The 17,959-nt window shown below is 65.2% G+C and overlaps 2 protein-coding genes across 4 annotated transcripts; one reads left to right on the top strand and one right to left on the bottom strand.

The window, feature by feature from the left end:
* Positions 1–2,969: 2,969 nt before the first annotated feature.
* Positions 2,970–3,963, bottom strand: HPCAL4 (hippocalcin like 4). Of its 2 annotated transcripts, XM_072885114.1 has the most exons (3): positions 3,802–3,963; positions 3,443–3,658; positions 2,970–3,167 (listed from the first exon to the last, which is right to left on the bottom strand). In XM_072885114.1, exons 1-3 carry the CDS (start codon positions 3,961–3,963, stop codon positions 2,970–2,972), a joined length of 576 nt encoding a protein of 191 aa, XP_072741215.1. The 2 variants fall into 2 exon arrangements, with proteins under 2 accessions (XP_072741215.1, XP_072741216.1); XM_072885115.1 differs by lacking the exon at positions 3,443–3,658.
* A 9,066-nt stretch (positions 3,964–13,029) lies between these two features.
* LOC140662091 (CYFIP-related Rac1 interactor A-like) lies at positions 13,030–17,097 on the top strand. Of its 2 annotated transcripts, none has more exons than XM_072885143.1 (10): positions 13,030–13,099; positions 15,002–15,123; positions 15,201–15,306; positions 15,520–15,656; positions 15,838–15,915; positions 16,034–16,150; positions 16,261–16,340; positions 16,428–16,554; positions 16,777–16,847; positions 16,963–17,097. In XM_072885143.1, the coding sequence occupies exons 1-10, from the start codon at positions 13,030–13,032 to the stop codon at positions 17,024–17,026; spliced, it is 972 nt and encodes a 323-aa protein (XP_072741244.1). In that variant the 3' UTR covers positions 17,027–17,097. The 2 variants fall into 2 exon arrangements, with proteins under 2 accessions (XP_072741244.1, XP_072741243.1); XM_072885142.1 differs by lacking the exon at positions 13,030–13,099 and adding an exon at positions 14,383–14,494.
* The last annotated feature ends 862 nt before the right edge of the window (positions 17,098–17,959 follow it).

The raw sequence follows: 17,959 nt of genomic DNA, 5'->3' as shown, positions 1-17,959 counted from the left end.
ATGGCAGTGGGTCATGCTCGCGCTCTGCTCCGTGCAAGGGTAGCCTGCGCTGTGTGCTAGTTAATGGAGTGAGCGTGGATATTAATTAAGGCTCTTCACTCAACGTTCTCCCACAAGTGCTGGTGGGAGTGAGTCCAGCCACAGAGCTGTGTGTAAAGCCCAGCTTTCAGCTCGGGCTGAAAACTGCACCATGACCAGCGGACCCCCACAGCCCAGGTTCCCTCAGGGAGTGTGCCCCAGAGACCAAAACTCAGCAGCCAGGAAGGGCCAAGGGATGGAGGATCCCATCCCCTTGTCCCACCGGGCACAGGGCAGTGCCTGGGAGGAGGTCACAGAACCCCAGAACAGAGGTCAGCAGAAGGGTTTTGCCCAAAGCTCTGTGCCAGCAGCTGAACACCAACCCTCCCTCCAGACCACAGCCCTGGGGACACCCACGTCCCTGCCCATGAGACTGATCAAACACGACCTTGCTTGCTCTGAGGTTCAACCGGGAGAGCAGAGCCAGGGGAGGTCAGGTGCTGGTGAACAGTGCTGGCTCCAGGGCTCGCCCAGCTGCCTGGATCCCAAACCCTTTGCGATGCCTTTCTGGGAGTTTAACATCATTTCAGCCTCATCAAAGACTCTCTCCCTTTCCTCAGGGCCTTTGCAGATTCTCCCTGGGAAATACCCAAGCTTCCTTTGGGTTGGCCTTAAGAGAAGCAGGAGCTTCAAGGGCCCTGAGACCACTGAGGCTATTCCAGAGTCCCCTCTGGAGTTATTGCCCTTTCAGACAGCAGCCCTGGCACGTCCCCAGGCTCCCACACAGTGGGGACAACCTGCCCTGTCCCTCCTTCCCCAGGCACCACTGAGCTGCAAACACACATGCATGCTCCTAGCCAGCCCAGGAGAGCACGGCAGCCCAACCCAGGGTGCAGAGAGCTCTCCCTCAGCAGCGCTCCTAAAAATATACACACACTGCCATAGTTTTGGCATCCTCCCATCTCTGTGCTCAGGTGCTGGCTGCTGCAGGACAGATGAGAAGCTGGTGATTTGCAGGGTGGAAGCAGAGCCATGCACCTCCCTGCACACTGGAGCGAGGCAGGATGGCACAGCCAGGCTTGCAGCCACGAGCCAGTGCTGCTGCCCAAGAGCTAGCCCTGCCTGATTAACTACAGAGAAGTATTTAAAGTTGGTGAGAGCTCCTTAGCAACAGCCACTGTCTCTGCAGGCTGCTGATGGAGAAGAAAGGCCAGAGAAAAACATGTGCAGGGAAGATGGGGGTGGAGAAGAAGAGGCTGAGAAGAAGGACAAAGACACAGTGATAGCAGGTCCCTGTTGCTGATGGTGCTGGGATAGGGCCCAGGACAAAGCCACCAGGTCCTCTGGCTATGCCCAGCCCTGAATGAAGGGAACAGCCAGGGTCCAGGCTCCTGGTTGACAAAGACCCATTCCCAGCACAGACCAGGGATGTCTGGTCCCCCCTCCAAGAGATAACATTCCCTTCCCCAAAGCTACCTGCATGGCTGAAGAGTTACACTTCCACCCATCCTCAAGGCTTTCCCAGGCTGAGCCCCACCACACTGTCCCCAAGGGCTTCTCCATCCCTTGGAGTGTCACAGGCTCAGATGAGACCCATAAATGATGCTCGGGAGTGCAGTGTTGTCATCTCACTCTCCCCATAGCTGCAGCAGCCAGCTGCCCCACAATAAGCCATGCGGGGGGAACACCACACATGGGGGGACAGTTTATTTTTCCATTAAAAAAATAGATAACAACTTCACCGTCTCCTAACATATTACAGTCATCAACACCACAACGTGCAGACTAAATACCAATCTGTGACAATATTCCTGTCCTGGGGCAGGAGGGACGGCAGCAGCAGGCTGGGATGGGGGGAGGAAGGAGACAGACATGTTTCTTGTGGCCTCAGAGCCTTGCCAGGAGGCTCAGCAGGTACAGGACCCATCCACCCCTCTCCACAGCCCTAATCCAGGACCTACCAGTCCCCACAGTAGTGCCACACACCAGGAGCAGCACCAGGACGTGCCCTTCAACACCCACACTTCCGACCTTGCCCCAGGGCAGCCCACGGAGGAGTCGGGCAGCCCCTGCCTTCAATTTGGGACCCCGGGCATCACCTCAGTATCCAGGAAGGCCAGAAACTCCACAAAGCATCCAAGATGCTGCCGGGGCAGTTCTGGAGGTCACCCACTTACTCTACCAGCTTACACAGGTGATGGGGTAGAAGGTGGCTTCTGGGATCAGACACTGGCCACATCCAAGGGTGGCCTTGGACACTTCTGCTCTCCCCTGAAGTTCCCTGACCAACCCTGGCTGTTCCCAGCAGCAAAAGCAGAGGTGGAAGAGCTAAAGCTGGGCAGAGGGAGCCAAGGCAGCAAGTCCTCAGGGAGGGTGCAGCACCCTGCTCACGCTCACCAGCACCCTGGGGCCAGCCCCGGCCCCTCCGGGCAGTCTTGCAGGGAATTGCCAGTGAAGGAGAGACCAGGGCCAGGAGCTGGGACTTTTCAGCCTCCCTGGAGGCATCACAAGCAATGAGGGGGGGAAATCAGCGGAAAGTGGAAAGAGCTGGTTTCAGTTAGGATCAGGGAATGGTCCAGGCGGAGCAGTGGGGGAAAGCAGGGAGAAAGCAGCAGAGATGTGGGAAGAGTTGGCCGTGGGGAGCCAGGACGCTTGCGCCATCGGCTGCGGGGAGTCCAGCTCCAGGATGGGAGAGGGTTGATTTGGGGGTAACCTCAAGCTGGCAATACCAGGGCAGGCTCTACCCATCAAGGGAGAGCTACAGCCCATAGACTGTGGGCTGCCCAGGACACAGCCAGGAGTGGAGGCTGGATGGGTGGAAGGAGGGATGGAGCGTGGCTCACACCTGGGGCCAAGCAGGCACGGAGGGAACTCAGCAGAAAATGGGGATGGAAACCATCACAGGGAGCAGAGGTTGGCTGCAGCCAGTCCAGCGATGAGCCCCCAGGGCTCTATTTCTGCATGTCACACTGCAGGAGGAGGACAATGGAAGGGTCGCTCTTCGCCGCCTCCTTGAACTCCTCCAGGGAGATCTGGTCATCCTTGTCCTTGTCCATCTTTGTGAAGATCTTGTCAACACGCTGCTGGGGCGTCAGCCCATCTTGGTTCATCCTCATCATGATCACAGTCCCCACCATCTTGTAAATGGCCTGGAACAAGAAGAGAAGCAAAGTACCAGAGCGGGAATGTTGGATGGGCAGAAGGTCCCAGGGACAAGGCAGAGGACAGGATTGCTGCTCTGCTGGGACCCAGTTAGCTGCTGGCACAAGCTATGCTGCTGCACAGCTACAATCAGGTGCACACCAGGTACCTTTCAGACAAGGCTCTGGGCAGGAAAACTCATTCTTTGGTGCCAAAATGGATCCAATAGCTGTGAAAAGCCTGGAAAAAGCAAGCTACCCCTACTGATTTTAAGCACTGGTACCTCAATGATCTCCAGCATCTCCAAGCGCGTGATCTTCCCGTCCCCGTCCAGGTCATACATCTCAAAGGCCCAGTTGAGTTTCTGCTCAAAGGTGCCCCTGGAGGTGACAGACAGGGCACAGATGAACTCCCTGAAGTCAATGGTCCCATCACCATTCTTGTCAAAGGTGCGGAAAGCATGCTGGGCAAACTTGGAGGCATCTCCGTAGGGGAAGAACTGCAGGGAGGAGAGAAGAGAGAGATCAAAATGGGGAGGGAGAGCTCAGTGTGGAGGCTGCACCCAAAGCAGCACCCTTGCCCCAGCAGGAGCAGGGTGCTCCAGCCCTGCAGGCAGCACTCGGACCCCCGGCTGGAGCCCACCTTGATGTAGAGCTGCTGGAACTCCTCCAGGTTGAGGATGCCAGTGGGACAGTCCTTGAGGAAGCCCTTGTACCACTGCTTCAGCTCCTGCTCGCTGAACTCTGTGCTCCTCACCAGGTCATCCAGCATCTCCGGGGCCAGCTTGCTGCTGTGCTTGCCCATGGCTGCCCCTGGGAGAGAAAACGCACAGCTCCTACACACCAGGCACAGGGACGGCTGGCGCTCCCAGGCCCTCCTCTACCCCAGCAGCTCGACCCCACATGCTTCTTCTCCACGCTAGAGCTGATCGACCTGGCTGATGGGTGTCCATGCACGGTCAAATGCCAGAACAGTGACTGTGGCACTGGGGACAGGCTTGGTCCCCATGCTCAGCTGTGGCCCTTGCTGCTGAGATGCGCAGGAGCCGGCCCTGGGGCAGCCCAGCAGTGCAGCCACCAGCATCACCTTGAGTCCCCCCCCATTTCCTAGGCTGGCTGCCTTTGGGGTGCAGAAAAACACTCAAAAAGGAACTGAACACCCAGAACTCCTCACATGGCCATTACCAGGGCATGACATCCAGCTGCCCTCTGTAAGGATGGGACAAAGAAGAGGTAACACGAGTCTGCCATTAAAGCAGGGAAAAACCTCACTGGCACCATCTGACTTGCAGCATCCAGCCGGCCGCAGCGATGCCCGACCCGCTCCTGGCCAGCCCTTGGTGAGGATGGGGTCCATGGCCAGGCCACCCCTCTGCCGCAGGGCTGCCTGCAGCACGGTGCACTGGAGTGCTGGCAAGCCCGCAGCTGCGTGGGCAGGACGCGGAGCTGCTCCGATACACGCCGTGCCCGCTCCCACGCAGCCTTGGCTACCAGCGCCACTCAGCCCGAGCAGCAGATGGTTTGCTGAGAGCTCCTGGAGCTTCTCTCTCCATAGAGAAAGTTGAGTAGAAGTTCACCTGGAGCCCAACCAAGCACCATCTCCCTTCCGAGCATCTGATTTCCTGGACATGTGGGCTTGGCGGACATGGGGGTACCCTGGTATAGGCACAAGCCTCCCCCCGCAGCAATGCGGGGCTCCTCGTGCTCCCAGCCGGCCCTGCTCCGAGCTAATCCCGCAGGCAGAGGTTGCTTCCTGCCCCATCATCCCACCAGCATCTGTCACCGTCTGCCACGGCAGCGTTTAAACCCACCACCCCTCAGCAGCCAGAGCCGAGGAAATGTCTGCACGCCCACAGAGCACAACGCTTCCCCAGCGATCCCCAGCTCGGCTGCGGAGCTACGTGAGCCCTCCCGGCACCGCAGCCCAGCTCTAACCTGCAGGGACCGATTAATCCCCGCCATGTACCATGCTCGTGTCCTCCCACAGCCACACTGGCAGGTGGATGGACCCTGTCACCTGCACAAGGGACAGCTTTTCCCATAAGGGAACAGCAACAAGGACCTTTGCTAGAAGCACCACACCTTATCCTGCAAGCGAAGCCGTCAAAGAGGCCAGGACTCACGAAGAGCATCCTTTGGTCCACAGACCTCAATTCCCCTTTCTGGGCAGGACCCAGCACAGGCCATGCCAGGGCAGGGGACAGCAGGGACGGCTGCTGGGGCCAGCAGCCAGAAGGGCCATCGCACGCTTGGCACGAACCACTCATCTCAAAGTGCCGATATCATCACTGGCTGCTGGTCCCAAAACAGGACAGAGGGAGGTCGCTACGGGTGTGTCCCCCCCCGGGGCTGCACCCTGGGCAGCACAGGGCACCCAGCATCCCGCACCACCACGACGGATCAGCACCCCGGGCAGCAGGGAAGGGGCGCAGGGCCCGGCCCCAGAGGACGGATGGGGCGGCCGGGCTGGGGCAGCAGCACTCGTGGGTGCGGGGGCTGCTCTGCCCAACCCGGGGGGCAGCTCCGGGCCACCACCGGCCCCGACACCCGCTGGAACCGGCTCCCGGGAACAGCGCGGCTCCTGGCACCTGCCCCGACGGCAGCTCCGCACCGGGGAACCGGGGCCCTGCGGCGGGGGGGTGGGGGGGGACCGGGTCCCAGCCCCGGGGGAGGCGGCTCCGGCCCCGACGGCCCTTACCTGTCGTGCGGCGCAGGCAGGCGGCGGCTCGGCGGGGCCGGGCAGGGCACGGAGCCGGTGCCGGTACCGGAGGGGCCGCGGTCCAGCCCGCCGGCTCCACCTGCGCCGCTCCCGCCCCTCTTGTAGCCGCGGGCCGCCCGCCCCCCCCGGCGGCAACGTTCGCCCGTTGGCTGGGAGCGCTGTCAATCAACCGGGTGGGGCCGGGTTCGAGGTGGGCTACTGGGGGAGCAACTGGGATGCTGGGAGGGGAAAATGGCACTGGGATGCTGGGGGATGCTGGGGGGGAAAGTGGAGGGGACGCTGGGACCGGGACGCGGCGGGGATGCTGGCAGTGGGGCGCGGGGGGTGCTGGGCTCAGCACCGGGGATGCTGCCGACCCTGCCCGGAGGTGCCTGCCCGGTCCCCGGGCTTGAGCAGAGCCCCCGGTGCTCCCTGCCCCTCCTGCCACTCCCTGCTTCCTCCTCCTCCTCCTCACTCTGCCCCACTCACCCGCCTCTGGCTCCTGTCCCTGGTGGTGGCTGATCCCAAAGCACCCCAAAATCCCCTTCCCTTGATGTGCTTCAGGGCTGGCAGGGGCCGTGCTGCCTGCATCCCCCTGCCAGGCACCCAGCGCAGGGCCCCAGGCTGCCTGCACTGGGGGGACACTGGGCCACACCTCGGTCCTTCTTGCTTGGCAGAGCCGCAGCTGAGGCGCAGAGGGGAAAGGGCCGAGAAAACTGCTCTGATCTCCAGAACCAAACATGGAGTGTTTCCATGGAGATCGCTGGCGGCTCTTCCCGGTGACCTTGGCCATCCCGCTGTGATCCCGGTGTCACCCAGGCCCGTCCACAGCAGCCCCTCTGCAGCTGGTGGCTACTGAGTCCGGATGAAGTCTCCAGCCAGCCAGGGCTGGTCCCCATCCCGGTCCCCACCGGGGCTGTGGGGTGCCATGGGGTCTCTGCCCTCCAGCATCCGCCGCCCCAGCCCTGCTCTCGGGTGTACCCACCCTCGCTGCGGAGGTGGCTGCATGAAGCTGCAGAAACTGCCCCAGCCGGAGGCGAGGGAGGGCTGGTTTACAAAAAGACACAAATATTTGCAGCTGTGTATATGCAGCGGGGCTGCAGGGATCCGTCACCCTCCCACCCCAGGGGCAGGAGGGCTGGGACCCCCCCCCATGGCTGGACGTGGCATCCCTGTGCCATGCCCCTGTCCGGGGCTGGATCCCCACGCAGGGTGGGGCGATTCAGCCCCACGGCTTTCGGGTGACTCCAGCAGCCTCCGCCAGGCACGTGGCTCTGTCTGGCCCCAAAGCCTCTCCATGAACCTCCCCGAGAGCATGGGGGGATGAGCCCCCCCGTGCTGGCTGGGCAACCCGCTGCTGGTTCTTACATGCTTAAGTAGAGAAGACATCAATTAGTGCCACTGCAAACGGCCCACGTGCAGGGTGTGCAGGGGGACTGAAAAATTAATGAGGGCTTAATTAAAGCAGCATGGCTGCCAGGGCTGAGACCGGCGCAGCTCAGCTCATGGGACAGGGTGTGCGGAGGGGCAGGGGGAGGCTGGAAGAGGTGGGGGAGCATCAGGTGGAGTGCGACAGGGACGCCTTGGGGATGGGGACAAGGGTGGCTGTGGGATACTGGGGTGTCCACATTTTTGGGACTGCGACACACTGCGTCCTGGCGCTGGGGAGGTGCCCAGGCTCATGAGGGGCTGGCCACACTGGTGGCCCCGAGCACATGGGCTGGAGCACCCGGCTGAGCCCAGCACCCAGATTGGGGCACCCCAAGCCCTAACATGAGCCCAGGCTCAACGGGGACGTTGGCCCTGGGATTGCGGAGGGGGGCACCGGGCTGTCCGGGGGGACCGGCTCTGCAGACAGCACTGGCTCTGTGGCAGCCCTGTGATCCCCGCTACCACAGCAGCATCACCCCAGCTCCCAGCCCCGGGGGTCCCCAGGGTGCAGAGCTGCCAGGGCCTCACCGGTTCCTAAAAAAACCCTCGTTATCCGGTGACACTGCCAAATGCAAAGGGCTGCAGCTTCCCCCAGCGGCTACGGGCTGCAGCAGCACAGCTTGGGGGGCTGTGCCCAATGGGGGGGACCCCGCAGCCACAGCCCCCTGCTGCCCTGGGCCGCTGCAGCCAGATCAGCCCCCCCAAAACTGCTGGGAGCCATGGGGAGCAGGAGTCACCGTCGCTCACCCTGGCTTCCCCACAGCCCTCATCCCGCTACGCTGCCAGATCATCCGGCTGTGACACTGGCAGTGCTTGGGGTGCCGGCGGCTCGGCCAGCCCCTCCGTGCCCCCCACGCTCCTCTCCCATGAGTGTCCCCACGACACAGTCCTGGGCAGGACCCGTCACCCCAAGTGGGGTCAGCTGGGCAGGGCTGGGGATGGACCTTGGGGACAGTACACAGCGCTCACGGCCAGCGCAACCCCACACAATCCCCCATTTTCCAGTGGCACACTGGGCAGCAGCCACGTGGCCCAAGCATGGGGCTGGTGGGCCATGGGCACACGCTGGGACATTGGGATGGGCTCCGGGTGGCTTCTCCCGTGGCACAGCCCCTCTGCGGGTGGCACATCCACGCGTGCCCAGGGGGAACCCAGTGCCAGCCCCGCTGTGGGCAGCGTTTGGGGTTGAGCTGTGGTTTGCAGAGAGTTTTGGAGCAAAATGGGGATTTCTCACTTGCTTGCTCATTTCTTCTGCTGCTCCCTCCCTTCAAGCTGCGTATCCTTGCCAGCAGCCTCAGCCTTTCCCCAGCCGCTCGCCATCCCGGAGCAGGTCCCTTCCCTGCCCGCTGTGCCCCAGGGCCAAGGCTTGGTGCTGCATGCCCTGGCCAGCATTGGGGTGCTATAGGGTGGGCACCCATGCTGTGCTTTGCTGCGCAGAAATGCTCTTGTAAAGGAGTGAGGAGCTGCTGTCACCCACACCGTGTCCCTGGGGGGCACCTCTGGGTGCTGCTGGGTGAGCCAGACCTGGGGTGACCACAACACTGGGGGTCCCTCTTGATGTCCCTGCCATGATGCCCAGCACTATCCTGGGAAAAGGGGGTGCAGGGTGGAAAAACAGAAATACTCCAATTTTGGGGTTCCCTACCTGCTTCCTACCTCCCCAAGCAGAGCATCACCCCTGTGGGAACAGCTCTGCGCCAGCACGAGCCATCCAAACCCCTCCTGGCCCCAGTCCGGGGAAAGCTGAGGGGGGGACGGATGGTGCTGCCTCGCCAAAACGGGGCTCCCGGGACATGCGTCTGGTTTGGCCCCGTGGCAGTGGCGCCGGGTGGGTTCGGTGGCTGACCCCCCTCGCCGGAGAGGGGGCTGGGGGGAAGCGCTGCCATCCACAGGCTGGGGCAGGAGCAAAGGAAAATTTGGGGCGTCCCTCCCCCTGCTCAGAATCGGCTGCGGGCGCTTGGGCTGCCGGGGCTGTGCTGGGCTGGCTCCGCCGGGGCGGGGGGGGCACAGGGGCCCACTCGGTGTGACTGCGTCCCCCAAAACCAGGGAGCAGCACCCCGGTGGGACCCAGAGCCCTCTCCCAGGCAGGCCGCAGAGGTTTGCCGGTCGGCACGCAGGGGGTTAAGCATCCCCGTCTTCCTCACACTTGAGACGTCACCGTCACCAGTGGCGTGGGGGGGGCCGGGGGGCTATGGTGGTCTTTGTGGTGCATTCGGCAGCTGGCGCAGGGCGGCTCACGCACGCGGCGGGCGGCTCTTCCCCGACACCCCACGCTCCGGCAGCATCCGCAGACAACCGGCAGCGGCCACCGCCTGCCCACGCCTCGAGCTCCCCACCGCCACGGTGAGCACGGCCGCCACGGGGGACGGGGACACGGATGCCACCAGGCCTGAGAGCAGGGTGGGGGGCTGTGGCAGGCGCTGGCTGTCTCCCCCGGGGACCCAAACCGGTAGCAGCCCCTCACAGGGGCCCCTCTCTCCCTTTGCACCCCCAGCCTGGTGCACCCCCTTGCTGCGTGTCCTCAGGACTGGGGGTGATGGGGTGGGTGCAGCCCCCCCCCCCCGGGGTGCTGCAGCCCCGCGGTGGCCCTGGGTGGGTGCGGGTGCACGGCTGGGTGCTCGCCCGCGCCGGCTGGGTGCTGCGGCTCTGCTCCCCGGCAGCCCTGCGGTAAATCCTGCCGCTTGCCCGCAGCTGCAGCAAGGCAGAGGGGAGGCCCCCAGCCCCCCCGCTGGCTCTGCTCGGGGGGGCTCAGCCCTGTGGGGGGACTTGTGCCTCCCTCTAGCCAGGGAGGTCCCCAAACTGGGGGGGGGGTGTGTGTGTGAGAGCCCCAGGAAGCCCCAACCCCACCCTGGGCAGGGCTGGGGGTGCCCTGGCTCATCCTGGGGCAGGATCTGGCCCCAGCACTCGGGTTCCCGGGATAAGGTGCCCCCCCATGAAAAATCCTCCAGGCACCGCGCGTCCGACCCTGCAACGGCTGCGGCGATGCCGGTGCGGCCATGGGCGGGGGGCAGCGGCAGGAGGGGCTCAGCAGCGGCGGTGGGCACCGGGCCCGGCACCCAGTGGGCACCCAGTGGGCAGGGGGGGCCGTGGGGTGCAAAGCCGAGCCAAGGGGAAGGGACACCCGGCCGGGGGTGCGGTGGTGCCCACAGTGATGCTGCGCCCGGCGGCAAAGGGGCACGGCCCCAAAACGGCCCTGGGTGACACGGGGATGGCTGCTGGCCAGCCTGGGCACCGCTGGCTGGGGGGAAGCGCTACTCCTGGGTGCAGGATTTGGCCCTGCCTGGAGCAGGAGGGGGGGGTTCACCCCATCGGCTGGGATGTCCCCATGGAGGTGACACCCTCCGCGGGGTCCCCATGGGGCAGGATGCTCGGGGGGAGCGGGGAGAGGCGGCGGAGCAGGGAGAGGAGCAGGCGCTGGAGCAGGGCTGGGGCGTGGGAAGGGACAAAACCCCGGGGCCACCTCGGGTGTGGCTGGCAGGGGACACCCCGCTGCCTCCCGCCCCGCGCCCCTCGCGGGCAGCCCTCCTCCAGCAGCGCACCCCTCCGAGAGAGCGCTCCCGGGATGGGGCGTCTTTCCTGGTGGATTTGGGGTGCGCGGTTTCCCCGGTTTGGCATCGTGGCGATGGGCAGCCCGTGACGGAGGGAGCCCCTCACCCTCCTCAAGAGCCACCCGGGGGGGGATGTGCCGTGGCTCCCAGGGCCAAGGGCCACCACGGGGTGTAGCACCTGGAAACGGTGCAAATCAGGCACTGAATCCCAAGCAGAGCCGCCCCGCCAGGCTGGGGGGGCTGCAGTGATCCCCATCCTCCCACCCGGCACCGAACCACCATGCCACGGCTCAGGCCTCGTGCCAGGGCGTCCCCGTGCCGGGGACCACGGGGACACATCTGTGCCCCCTTCCTGGGCACAGGCAGAGTTCAGCAGTGACAAATCCCATCCCCAAGTCGCCCGTCAAGGACAACCGTGGCGCGGGCATGAGGATGCCCGCACGCCGATCGCAGCACTTATGCAAATCCCTGAGCGGAGCGGGCGCGAGTCTCCCACCCAGCCGGCTGCCTGGGGCACCCCAGGGCCCCCCCAGCACCACCCCACGGGGCCCAGCACCCCTCCAAAACACCCGAGCACCCGGTGGGATGGACCCCGGGGGTCACTGCACCGGGGCAGCCCTGGGCATCTTTATGCCCCACCACAGGATACAAGCACCCAACACACGTGGGGAAACTGAGGCAGGGGTGTGCGGTGGGGAACCTGGGTGCCCTGGCTCCCCCAAAGCAGCTTGCGTTTCGGCATTGGGCTGGTGCATCCCATGGAGCCCCAGTGTAAAGCCACTGCCTACTGGGCCCAGGAGGAGGAGGAGGAGGAGGAGGAGGAAGGCAGAGCCATCACTGTTGATGCCGAGGGGCTGCGCTGGGGCTGAGCGGGGAGCGCTGGGCTGGGGGGCAGCAGCCCCATCCCAGGCACAGGGCCGCCCCATCCCTCCCTGCTGCTGCCGCCTCCTCCAGCTCTCCCTCTCCCCTCCCCAGCCGTGTTAATTAAACCCAAGCGCTTAATTACAACCTGCTGAATCCTGCGGCTGCTTCCCAGAGCCCGCTAACACCACGGGGCCAACCCCGACCCCCCCGCATCCCCGTAGGAAACATGGGGGATGGGGGAACCAGGGGAGCATCCCAGTGCCTGCGGGATTTGGGTTGCAGCTCATCAGCAGCGTAAAGGGATCTTCACGTAACGCACGGAAAAGAGCAAACCCAGCCAGTGGCACCGGGAAAGTCATCCCAGGGGGTCTCGGCCTCTCCAAGGAGGACGGGGACAGACGGCTTGGCCCCGGGGTTGTCCCCGAGCTGGCTGGTCCCCCGAGAGGTGCGGAGGGAAGGGGATGCTCAGCCGGTGCCTGGTGAGCTCCCGGCAACACCGGCTGCTGGCAATAAAAAAATAATTGAGGCAAATAAGGTGAAGGCCGGCGGTGGTGTGCGGGGCTGTGAGCCGGGGCGGGGGGAGCCAGCATTCCACCGCGCTTGCCCGCCTGGTCGCCCACCAGTGGGTCCCCAGGGTGGGGAGGTGCCTGGCGGGGTGGCCTGACTCTCTCGCCCTCCTGCCCGCAGGTTCCTGCCGGCCCATGAAGTGATCCAGGCAGGTGGCACAGCCCCTGCTCCTGCCGTAGCCACCGCCGCCGCACCGGGCACCGAGGTAAGGACCCGTGGCCGTGGCCGTGGGGTGGGTGGGATGCTCCGACACAGGCGCCAGACCCCCAAACCGGGTCTGTGGGGCTGAAATCCCAATTGGGGTCTTCCCCTGTCCATGGGGGTGCCCAGCCCTGTCACCCAGGGGAACTGGCACCACCCCACGGGGGTCACCTGGGCCAGCCCCCTGTCCCCCAGCCGAGAGCGGGTGGCTGGGGCAGGGGAACCGGGGCGTGTCGGGGGAGGCAGCGCAGCCAGGGGCGCCCACAGGAAGCGTGACGCTCGCAAACCCGCGCCCCGCTTCCCTCCCCGCCTCGGCAAACGGCAGCGGCAGAAGTGCCGGGGAGAGCCGCCACATTTCAGCAGACGCTCACACCCGTGTGCCCCGGCTGGGAGGGTGTGGGCTGAGGACAGCGGGGCCGTGGGGTGCAGAGCCTGGCGGGACGGGCACAGGTAGGTGCTGCGGCAGCGGCGGCAGTGGGGGCTCAGACGTGCCGGGGTGTCCGGCCAGCGGTGCCGGTGCTGTTCCACTCTGTTCTGTTTCTCTCGCTCAGGTCTGCTGGCCATGGGCAACCTGATAAAGGTATTGGGCAAAGATTTAGAAAACTGTCCTCATTTTTTCCTGGATTTTGAAAGTAAGTCCTGTGAGCAGGGCGGGCGTGGGGAGGGGGCCAGGGCCGCCGCCGCGGCTGCTCTCTGGAATATGGGCACAGGCACGGTGTCCCCGAGCAGCCCCGTGTCCCCAGGCACCCTGGGGCAGCCCTGGACGTGCCCTGCAAAGGGCTGAGTGGGGCAGGGGAGCGGGACCCCGAAAGATGCCCCATCCCTGACAGCGCGGGGAGATGTCCCCAGCTGAGTGGCGGGGACGCAGGATACATCCCAGCAGCAGGACCTGGCCCATGAGGACCTAAGGCACACGCCCGCTGTCGTTAAGAGTCGATGGCATCGGGTGGCCATGTGGCACGTCCCCTGCCACTGCCACGGCGGGGACAGCCTGTGGAGGCCAGGGATGCCAGGGAAGGAGGAGGGAAGGATCCGTGCTGCCTGCCCTGCCCGATCGCAGCCTGCGCCCAAGGGACAGGGCTTAGGTACCCCAGTCCAGCCTGGGGGACCTGCCCCAGCTTCCCGCTGGCCTGAGCTAACTGGGCCAGGAGAGCATGGCTCGTGGACCTCCCGGGCTGGACGCGGGGGCATACGGGAGATGGCGGCCACCACGGCGGGGTGCCAGACCCGGCACAGCCCTGTGGCCCCCCCTTCCTCCCTCTCCACCCCTTCCTCCCGGGGCATAGCTCAGAGCAAGAGCGAGGAGGGTAAAAATAATGCAGCAGCAACCGCTCGCCCCGGCCCTGGCCCCAGCCCCGGCCCCGGCGGGGAGAGGCCGTGCGCAGCTCACCGCACCGCCTCCGGCACCGGCACATCCCAAAATAGCCGGGGCTGGGGTCACACAGCCACCCTGCTCCCACAGCGAGGGACCTTCCCAGATCCTCGCGGGTCCTTTGAGGCAGCACAGCCTTCGCCTGCCTCCAGCCCCCTCCGCAGCCCCCCGGCATGGGGACAGGGCTGGGGGGGCTCCCCAGGACCCCCCGTTTCGGGGCTGGCTCCGCAGCTAGAGGGGGGGGACGCCCGTAGCCAAGATTTCGGGAACTCGCTCACCGCTTTGCCCTCCTTGCCGGAGCCCGGCAGCTCTCTCCTCCCTTCGCTCCTTCCTCTCCATCACCCCATCCGCCAGCGCTCATCACCATCGGGGTGGGGGGGAAGAGGCTGCAGCCCCGGGGCCGGGAGCAGCCGCGGGGTCACCGCCGGCCGGCCGGGAGTGCCTCGAGCCCCCGGGGAGCAGCGCGGGGAGGACGGGGGCTCTGGCCACTGCCGGCCGCTGCCCGCAGCCCAGCACCTCTTCCCCGAGCACCACCTCACCATCATGCTTTTTTCCTCTTGTTTCTTCTCTTGCAGGTTTCACATGGGGAACCTTCTTAAAGTGTTGACTTATAACGAACTTGACCAAGGCCCTAATTTTTTCCTTGACTTTGAAAGTGAGATGGGATTTTTATTTTCCTTTTTTGTTTCGTACTTATTCTGAGTTCCACATCCATGCCATTTTGAGTTCTCGTACCCGTCGCCCATCGCATCGCGCCCATCCCAGACGTCCTCCCCCCCACCTCGCCGTCCGGGGGTCTCCCTGGGAAGGGGGGCCGTGGCCGCCGGGGCAGACCCATGGCCAGGGGCTATCGCTCCGCACCTCTTCCCGGGGACAGTTTGCAGCCTGCTGGGGCCAGCCCGGGGCTGGGGGCTGCTCGGGGACCCCCGTGAGCAGGACCATGGTCGCAGGGCAGCCAGGACTCCCCCCCACCTGCCCCCCCCTCCACGGCTTGGCTCGAGCTCGGGCAAGGAGATGGACTGGGGGGAGAAACCCGCCAGGAAGGGCTGTGGGCTGGCGGGAGAGCTGTGGGTTGGGGTGCTGGTACCCCACTCCGGCTCTCGCCACCCGGGGCCCCGCTCAGAGCCCTCCGGGTTTCTCTCCCCGGGGTGCTGCCCTGCAGATGCGCAGCCGACGGAGGCCGAGACGGCGGTGTGGAACCAGGTGAACGCCGTGCTGGAGGAGGCGCAGGCCATCCTGGCTGAGCTGCAGTCCTACACGGGCGCTGGGCAGGAGATCCGAGAGGTGGGTGCAGCCCTGGCGCCCGCTGCCCACCCACCCACCGTGGCTTGGGACAACCGCTGGTGCTCTCCTCCCCACAGGCCATCCAAAACCCCGGGGACCTGCGGCTGCAGGAGAGGGCCTGGAGCGCCGTCTGCCCCCTCGTCGCCAAGCTGAAGCGCTTCTACGAGTTCTCCCTGCGGCTGGGTGAGCGCCCCGAGCCCCCGTCCTCCTTCCCCACATCCCCCCGTTGCATCCCGCATCCCTGCCCAGATGCAGGAACGGGGCAGGTTGGGGGGAGCCCTGGCCACGGGGTGTGCTCAGGTGCGGATGCTGTGCTGCCCCGTGCCTCAGTTTCCCCAGCCGGGGCTGGGGAGGTGCACAGGAGCAGGAGGGGGACCAGCGGTGCTTCATCCCCAGAGAACGCCCTACGGAGCCTGCTGGAGGCCCTCACCAGCCCCCCGTACGCCCCAACGCAGCACCTCGAGCGGGAGCAAGCCTTAGCCAAACAGTTTGCCGAGATCCTTCACTTCACCCTCAGCTTCGATGAGCTCAAGGTACCTCCCCGTGCCCCCTGGGTGGGACGAGGGCTGGGAGGGGGCCGTGGGGTCCCCACACTGGGACCGTGCGAAAGCTGTGAGCCAGCATAGTCCCTTGGGACCCCTGAGGCTCACCCCGGGCACACCGAGCCGGCAGCGGCCCCCATCCCGGCCCCTAATGCGGGACTCCCCTCCGCAGATGACCAACCCCGCCATCCAGAACGACTTCAGCTACTACAGAAGGACCATCAGCCGAAATCGCATCAACAACCTGCAGGTGAGAGGACAATGCCGTTCCCCCCAGCTCTGGGATCGTGTCCCCCGGGGGGCCACAGGACTGGGGAAGGCTCAGGGGGGGTCGGCCACCCCAACGGCCCCCATCGTCCCACCTACAGCTGGACGCGGAGAGCGAGGTGAACAACGAGATGGCCAACAGGATGTCCCTCTTCTATGCTGAGGCCACCCCCATGCTCAAAACGCTCAGCAATGCCACCACCAAGTTCGTTTCGGAGGTGAGCGAGGCCGGGGGGGACCCTCGAGGCAGGGGGAAGCCCCCCTCCGGCCCCGGCACCATGCGGGGGTCAGGAGGGGAAAACGGCAGCCAGGATCTGTTGGGTTTCAGAACAAGACCCTCCCGATTGAGGACACGACCGACTGCCTGAGCACCATGGCCTGCGTCTGCAGGGTGATGCTGGAGACCCCGTGAGTACCCCACACGGGGGGTGGCATCTCGGTGCCGGGGTCCCTCTGCCGCCCGCCCGGGCTCAGCCAGCCCCTCTCCTGGCGCAGGGAGTACCGGAGCCGCTTCACCAACACCGAGACCCTCCTCTTCTGCATGCGGGTGATGGTCGGCGTCATCATCCTCTATGACCACGTCCACCCCGTGGGGGCCTTCGCGAAGACCTCCAAGATCGATGTGAGTGGCTGCGGGGAGTCACAGCCGTCCCGCTCATCCCAATGCAGCTGTGATGCCTGGGGGTCCCTCTCCCCAGATGTCACCTGTGGGGATATCTCTGTCTGAGCTGGTCCAGAGGGGAACTCATCCCTCTCGAGCACCGAGGAGGAGGATGGGGAGGAAGGGGAGCAGCCCCCCGGGGCACGTCCAGGCGCTCACTGCCTCTCTCACTCCCCCCACCAGATGAAAGGCTGCATCAAAGTCTTGAAAGACCAACCCTCAACCAGCACCGAGGGGCTCCTGAATGCACTGAGGTGAGCCGGGGGACCAGGGGACACGAGGGGGACCTGGCATCCCCCGCCAGTGCTGTGGGATGGCGGCGGTGGAGCGGGTTGGGTGCCGCGGGGTGACCGTCCCCTCTCCGCCCAGGTACACCACTCGGCACCTCAACGACGACACCACGTCCAAACAGATCCGGGCCCTGCTGCAGTGAGCACGGGGCGGCCGCCAGAGCCACCCCGACCTCACGCACGTCACCGTGTCACCTACGCCCATGACCATACCGCTCATTTTGTACAGAGGGAAAAGGGACAATAAGAAATACGCAGAAATACAAAACAAAAATCGAAACGGCCCAAGGCCACCCCACCACGCGCTCCTGCCCCTCTTCCCAGCCCCCCAAATCAGCACCCAATTACTGGACACACGGTGCGGGTGGCACCACGGGGACACCGCGCCGGCGGTGCTGGGGCCGGGCAGGATGGACCCGGGCAGGGATGCGCCGATGGGGCCGGTGACAGCGAGCGCCCGTGGCACAGGGCCACCTTGGGGAGGGGGGAAAGGGGCAAGTGTCACCCCGTCCCCATCCTCGTCCCCGAGCATCTGGCTGCGGAGGAGGAGGAATAAACATCCCTGCAGATCTGCACTGACTCTGGTGGAAAAGGTTCAGTCTCACCTGGTAGATTTTTAATATGAGCAATTAAATCTCCACTCACCTCTTCTTTTCTACATTTTTTTTTTTTGGTGTGAAATAAAATGACATTTAATCTGTTCGTGGCCGGAGCGGGGCTGTCTCTGCTGCGTCCCATCCCACGCCACACCGGCTGGAGGCACTCGGGTCACCGTGCCCGGCCCTCGCGGGTCCCGGGGCCGCGACCGTGACACCCCGGGGACTGACCCCCCCCAGAGGCCACGTCCCCCTCCATGATGCCCTGGGGACCCATCTCCCAGCCACGTCTCAGCCCCAGCGTGATGACACTGCCGGTGACCAGGAGCTCACAGAGGGACCACGGCCCAGGGTGCCCCCCCCATGGTGGGGCCGCCCCCCACGGCTGCCCCCGAGCCAGCCCATGCAGGGCACCCTCCTGTCCCAGTGCCCCAACAGCAGCAGACTGGGAGGACTGGGAGGCTGCTGGAGGCTATGGCG

Source organism: Ciconia boyciana, chromosome 21 (assembly GCF_034638445.1).
Source record: "Ciconia boyciana chromosome 21, ASM3463844v1, whole genome shotgun sequence".
NCBI lineage: Eukaryota > Metazoa > Chordata > Aves > Ciconiiformes > Ciconiidae > Ciconia > Ciconia boyciana.
The sequence above is the reverse complement of the archived record's forward strand: the minus strand, read 5'-3'. Positions and strand labels throughout refer to the sequence as shown.